General features: G+C 37.2%; 2 protein-coding genes and 1 pseudogene across 3 annotated transcripts in view; 2 read left to right on the forward strand and 1 right to left on the reverse strand.

The window, feature by feature from the left end:
* LOC109124672 (protein ABIL1) overlaps nt 1–1704 on the forward strand; it is a 2553-nt gene extending 849 nt beyond the window's left edge. The window contains exons 2-9 of one of the 2 annotated variants that reach the window (XM_010508319.2): nt 8–90; nt 177–327; nt 412–511; nt 591–683; nt 811–859; nt 937–989; nt 1093–1199; nt 1350–1704. In XM_010508319.2, the coding sequence (XP_010506621.1) occupies nt 8–90; nt 177–327; nt 412–511; nt 591–683; nt 811–859; nt 937–989; nt 1093–1199; nt 1350–1505 (792 nt within the window). In that variant the 3' untranslated portion in view covers nt 1506–1704. Of the gene's footprint in view, nt 1–7; nt 91–176; nt 328–411; nt 512–590; nt 684–774; nt 860–936; nt 990–1092; nt 1200–1349 lie in introns of both variants that reach the window. The other variant, XM_010508317.2, reaches the window with a different exon arrangement.
* LOC104784440 lies at nt 2101–3682 on the forward strand (annotated as a pseudogene).
* Nucleotides 3846–5190, reverse strand: LOC104784441 (rRNA-processing protein FCF1 homolog; the record flags this gene model as incomplete). Its single annotated transcript, XM_019244349.1, has 7 exons — nt 3846–4065; nt 4166–4244; nt 4337–4393; nt 4521–4608; nt 4705–4777; nt 4858–4900; nt 5074–5190. Coding segments are annotated over 7 exons (471 nt in total), but the record flags the coding sequence as incomplete, so codon positions are not given.

The raw sequence follows: 5277 nt of genomic DNA on the forward strand, positions 1-5277 counted from the left end.
GTAATAGGAGCTCAAGAACTTGAGGCCTCAGCTTTACTCAGCTGCTGATTACTGTGAAAAATCTTACCTTCATAGCGAGCAGAAGCAAATGTAACCATCTTTAATTCTACTATTTGTATAGATTTGTCTGATTTTGTTCTTCATATTTTCTCATTTCATTACCTCCTTTTTGTTAGGGTATTGGACAATTTGAAGGACTACACAGTCAAGGCTTTAATTAATGCTGTTGATCACCTTGGAACTGTTGCTTCCAAGCTTACTGATCTATTTGATCAGCAAAATTCAGACATTTCAACTATGGTGTTGAGAGCTTCTTGTGTTAGCCAGGTAGGCTAGCAACACACTTCTTTATTGATCTTATATTTATCTTTTGTAAACATTCTCTCCCTTAAGGTTTTTTTGTATCATCAGCAACTGCTTACATGCCGGACATATATCGACAAAGAAGGTCTTAGACAGCAACAGCTATTAGCAGTTATCCCATTGCATCACAAGCATTACATTCTACCCAGTAAGTGTTTCTCTTGGCTGTTGTCAAGAAGATTCTGTTAATTGGTATTGAATTCTGTTTTCTATGGATTTTGTTATAGATTCTGTTAACAAGCGGGTACACTTTAGTCCTCTCAGACGAACTGACACAAGACAGAATCATTACCAAGCTATATCCCGTCTTCAACCTTCAGGTGCCATGTCCTCCCCTTTGAGCTTATTAGTTCATTATATAAGGAGTCAAATATCAAACAATTTTAGTAATGCTTGGTTTCACTCACTTAGATGCCCCTGCATCAAAATCACTCTCCTGGCATTTAGGCTCAGAGACCAAGTCTACCCTAAAAGGAACATCCACAGTTGCGCCAAGGTGATTTCACAAAAGCCTTACTACTGTTTCTCGCGTTCTTGATAACTAGACACAACTAATACTTATTTATTGTGCAGCTCCAAAGATTCAAAAGCTTTCACAAAGACATCTGGAGTTTTTCATCTATTAGGTACGAGAAACAGGGAGTTGAAGAAGGATCAAGCATAGCATTTCTTCAATTATAACTCATGATGATCCAGTGAGATTGATGATATACATTGAAACTCATGCAGGTGATGAAGAAAACAATACAAACAAGAAGCCTTTGGCTGGTTCTCAGGTCTCAGGTGTTCCTGCAGTATCCACCGTCACAAAGCAGGCATACGGTGTTGCCCATAAGGTAAATCTTAAGAGTTTACAATTATACATAGAACAAATGTTGCATGTATCAAGTAGTTAATTGGCTTAATTCGGCAACAGATTAAATTAAAGAGCTGTATTAAATGAGAACGTCTACGGTTTTGATAAGACAAGTTTGTGGTTTCTTCAGGATTTGGAGGTTCCCAAACTTGTGGCAGCACACAAGTCACTTGACAACAACCAACGACGAGAGATCATTCAAGCTCCTGTCCGGACAAAGAGTGTTCTTTCCGCGTTCTTCGTCAAACAGAAAACACCAAAGCTCAAAGCTGGTTATGTCTCGTGAAAACACCAACTCTTTGTACTGAGACGGAAACTTCAATCTTATTATATCACGTGTCTTTTATCTTGATAACATGTTGATTTTCATGTAATTATCTTAATCACCAGTTTCACCACATCAACGTACCAAGTCCAGCAATTGGTCTGTCGTTAACAATAACTGTGTAATCAATTTAAGCATAATAAAGATTTCTATCGAGTAAGTTAGTTAATCAACCTTGTATCCGAGGTTCAAAAACCACTGGATCAAGATATCCACCTCAAAATTTTGAAAAGGTTCAGAAATCTGAGACTGCCAGCGTGGAGGTACTCCTTTTTAAATGGTTGAACTTGAACCCCGAACTAGGAGTTTATTTAGACGGTTTAGGTTTCATAAGAATCGAGTTACTACTTACTAGTAATGTGATCGGTATAATAACAATTGAAACTCTTCTAATAAGTACCACTTATCAGTATATTGGTTGGAACCACTTATGTGTTTGCTTCAGAAATTTTCTAAACTGAAAACTCTTGCGATCCACACCACGGTAAGTGCCATCATCCCTTAAACTAGTTTTGATGAATTTTAATAAATGTATATTAAAAAAGGAAATACTGTAATGGTGTATCAGGGGTGTCCCCCATGTTCCTGGAACCAGCCGAGTACTATTCCCCAATGCTTATCGTCTCATCTAGAGATTGTTCAGTGGTTATACTATGAAGAAAAAGAAGATGAGAAACAACTGATGAAATACATTCTCGCTAACTCAAAATGTTTAAAGACAGTGGAGATGTCCTTCTTAGAAACATGCGATCTCAAAGAGTGTCAAATGGAGCTAGAAGCTATGCCTAGGATTTCAGCATCAGCTCGGCTTGTTTATTGTACCCCTAAAGCCGGTTGGACTTATTAGCGGGCTACTTCATCTTCGAGTTCAGTTTTTAGATTATTGGGTGAAAAAACTATCTAAAAAACTATATAATTTTGTTCTTCATATTTTCTTTATTACATTACCTTGTTGTTTAAGGTATTGAACAATTTGAAGGCTCTAGTTAATGCTGTTGATCACCTTGAAACTGTTTTTTTTATTTTATTATCTTTTTTTTTTTTTTTTTTTTTTTTTTTTTTTTTTNCTTATCATCAGCAACGGCTTACATGCCGGACATATATCGACAAAGAAGGTCTTAGACAGCAAGCAGCTATTAGCAGTTATTCCATTGCATCAAAGTAAGAGTTTTTCTTGCCTGTTGTCAAGAAGATTCTGTTAATCGCTATTGAATTCTGAATCCTTTTTTTACTCTGGATTTTTTTGATTCTGTTAACAAGCGGGTACACTTTAGTCCTCTCAGACGAACTGACACAAGACAGAATCATTACCAAGATATATCCCGTCTCTTCAACCTTCAGGTGCCATGTCCTCCTCTCTGAGCTTTATTAGTTTATATAAGCTGTCAACTATCAAACAATTTTAGTAATGCTTGGTTTCACTCACTTAGATGCCCCTGCATCGAAATCACTCTCCTAGCATTTAGGCTCAGAGACCAAAGCTACCCTACTGTTGCACCAAGGTGAGCCCACAAAGGCCTTACTACTGTTTCTCGCGTTCTTGATAACTAGACAAAACTAATACATATTTATTGCGCAGCTCCAAAGATTCAAAAGCTTTCACAAAGACATCTGGAGTTTCCCATCTAATAGGTACGAGAAACAGGGAGTTGAAGAAGAATCAAGCATAGCATTTCTTCAGTTATTACTCATGATGCAGTGAGATTGATGATATACATTGAAACTCATGCAGGTGATGAAGACAACATTATAAACAAGAAGCCTTTGGCTGGTTCTCAGGTCTCAGGTGTTACTGCAGTATCCACTGTCACAAAGCAGGCATACGTGTTGCCCATAAGGTAAATCTTAAGAGTTTACAATTATACATGGAACAAATGGGAATGTCCCATGAATCGAGTAGTTAATTGGCTTAATTCGGCTATTAAAGAGTTGTATTCTATTAAATGAGATACGTCTACGGTTTTGATAAGACAAGTTTGTGGTTTCCTCAGGATTTGGAGGTTCCCAAACTTCTGGCAGCACACAAGTCACTTGACAACAACCAACGACTAGAGATCATTCAAGCTCCTGTCCGGACACTTTCCGCGTTCTTCGTCAAACAGAAAACACCAAAGCTCAAAGCTGGTTACGTCTCGTGAAAACACCAACTCTTTGTACTGAGAAGGAAACTTTAATCTCAACGTTTTTTAATCTTAGTAACATGTTAATTTTCATGTAATTATCTTACTCACCAGTTGACCACATCAATGTACGAAATCCAGCAAGACATGATTATGATCTGTCGTTAACAAAACTGTGTAATCGATTTAAGCATAATAAAGATTTCTATTAAGCTAATCAAGCTTGTATCAAATTAACAACAGATAAGCCAACACTGAGAACAAAAATGGCTTAAGATCTCTTAACACAATACTGCGTTTCCAAATCTTTGGACTCATAGCTGAAATCAATACTACTAACTCACGCTTCAGAGCTTCCTGGAATCCATAAACGTCTCTATTCAATTATCACTGTCTTGGAGCTGCACCAAAAAAAACAGCCAAAGGTTACAAATTCTATAATTCACATAGGCTAATACCAAAGTACAGGAGATTCAGATGTCCCAGGCGGAATAAACATACCTCCACCAAGTGTAGCTTCAGGTAACTTCTCTATTGAGTACTTGCGTTGTGTCACATACATGATCGGCACACCAGGAATCTGCAAACGAACAAAAATTGAAGTTAATAATATATCCGAAGAGTTCAGCCATGGACATAAACAAAAGCACTGATACAATAGACTATCTTTACCTTTCGAATCCTTCGCTTTAAATCTCTATCACATGTAGCCACTATGAAGCACTTATGCTGTACGTTGTAAGAAAAGAATATCACACAAACATACAAAAAATAGAAAGAACAATGAGACTAGAACATCGCACATCCTTACAGAGTCTTATATACAAAGTTCAACAAGCCAGGAACGAAGCATTACCTGAGTAACTCTGTCAACGAGACAGTCATCAGCATATGTCCCTTTGTGTACACAAGGTAATCTTTCAAAGCGAGGATCTTTCGCAATCCTACCAAATATTACAGTAACCAATAAGTAATCCACGAAAATAAATCCATGGTGGTGAAATACTACTGAAACTAGGCACTTCTTTAGGAAGTGTTACCTTAGAGCTACACGATACTTCTGACCTAACTTCTCTAACTCAGCCATGACGCAGTCCGTGATACAAGGAGTGCCTTTAAACCAGAAACGATTGAAGGTTAACAAAAGAGACAAAATTGCATACCTATAAACAAACAAAGTATAAGTAACTCACAGTTTGCGTACAGACAGTCTCTCATTCCCTTCTCAAGATCGATCTATAGATACACCAGAGCAACACAAAAAAAGGATACCAAAAGAACCTTAGTGAGAATCCAATCAGGTCAATGCAGAGACAATAACTCTGTAAAGATGGTTATTTTTTTTTTTATAATAAAGAATCTGTTCATAGCTCTGTGGTAGAGAAATGCAATAGAAGATGTACACCGACCTTATTCTGGATAGAGAAGTTGATGAAGTTAGTATCCACCAAAACCCGGTAAGGAGGAACCAAAGTAGCGTTGTAAGAAAAGAATAGCCCAGCAGGAACACTCGGACTGATCCAAAATCAAAGCCAAAATCAAATTTTGAAGGAACCCCAATAAATTACAACTTGGTAACGAAAGAAAGCAAAAAAAAAATAAAAAAAGGGTAA

This window comes from Camelina sativa, chromosome 4 (assembly GCF_000633955.1).
Source record: "Camelina sativa cultivar DH55 chromosome 4, Cs, whole genome shotgun sequence".
In the NCBI taxonomy this organism is placed as follows: Eukaryota; Viridiplantae; Streptophyta; class Magnoliopsida; order Brassicales; family Brassicaceae; genus Camelina; species Camelina sativa.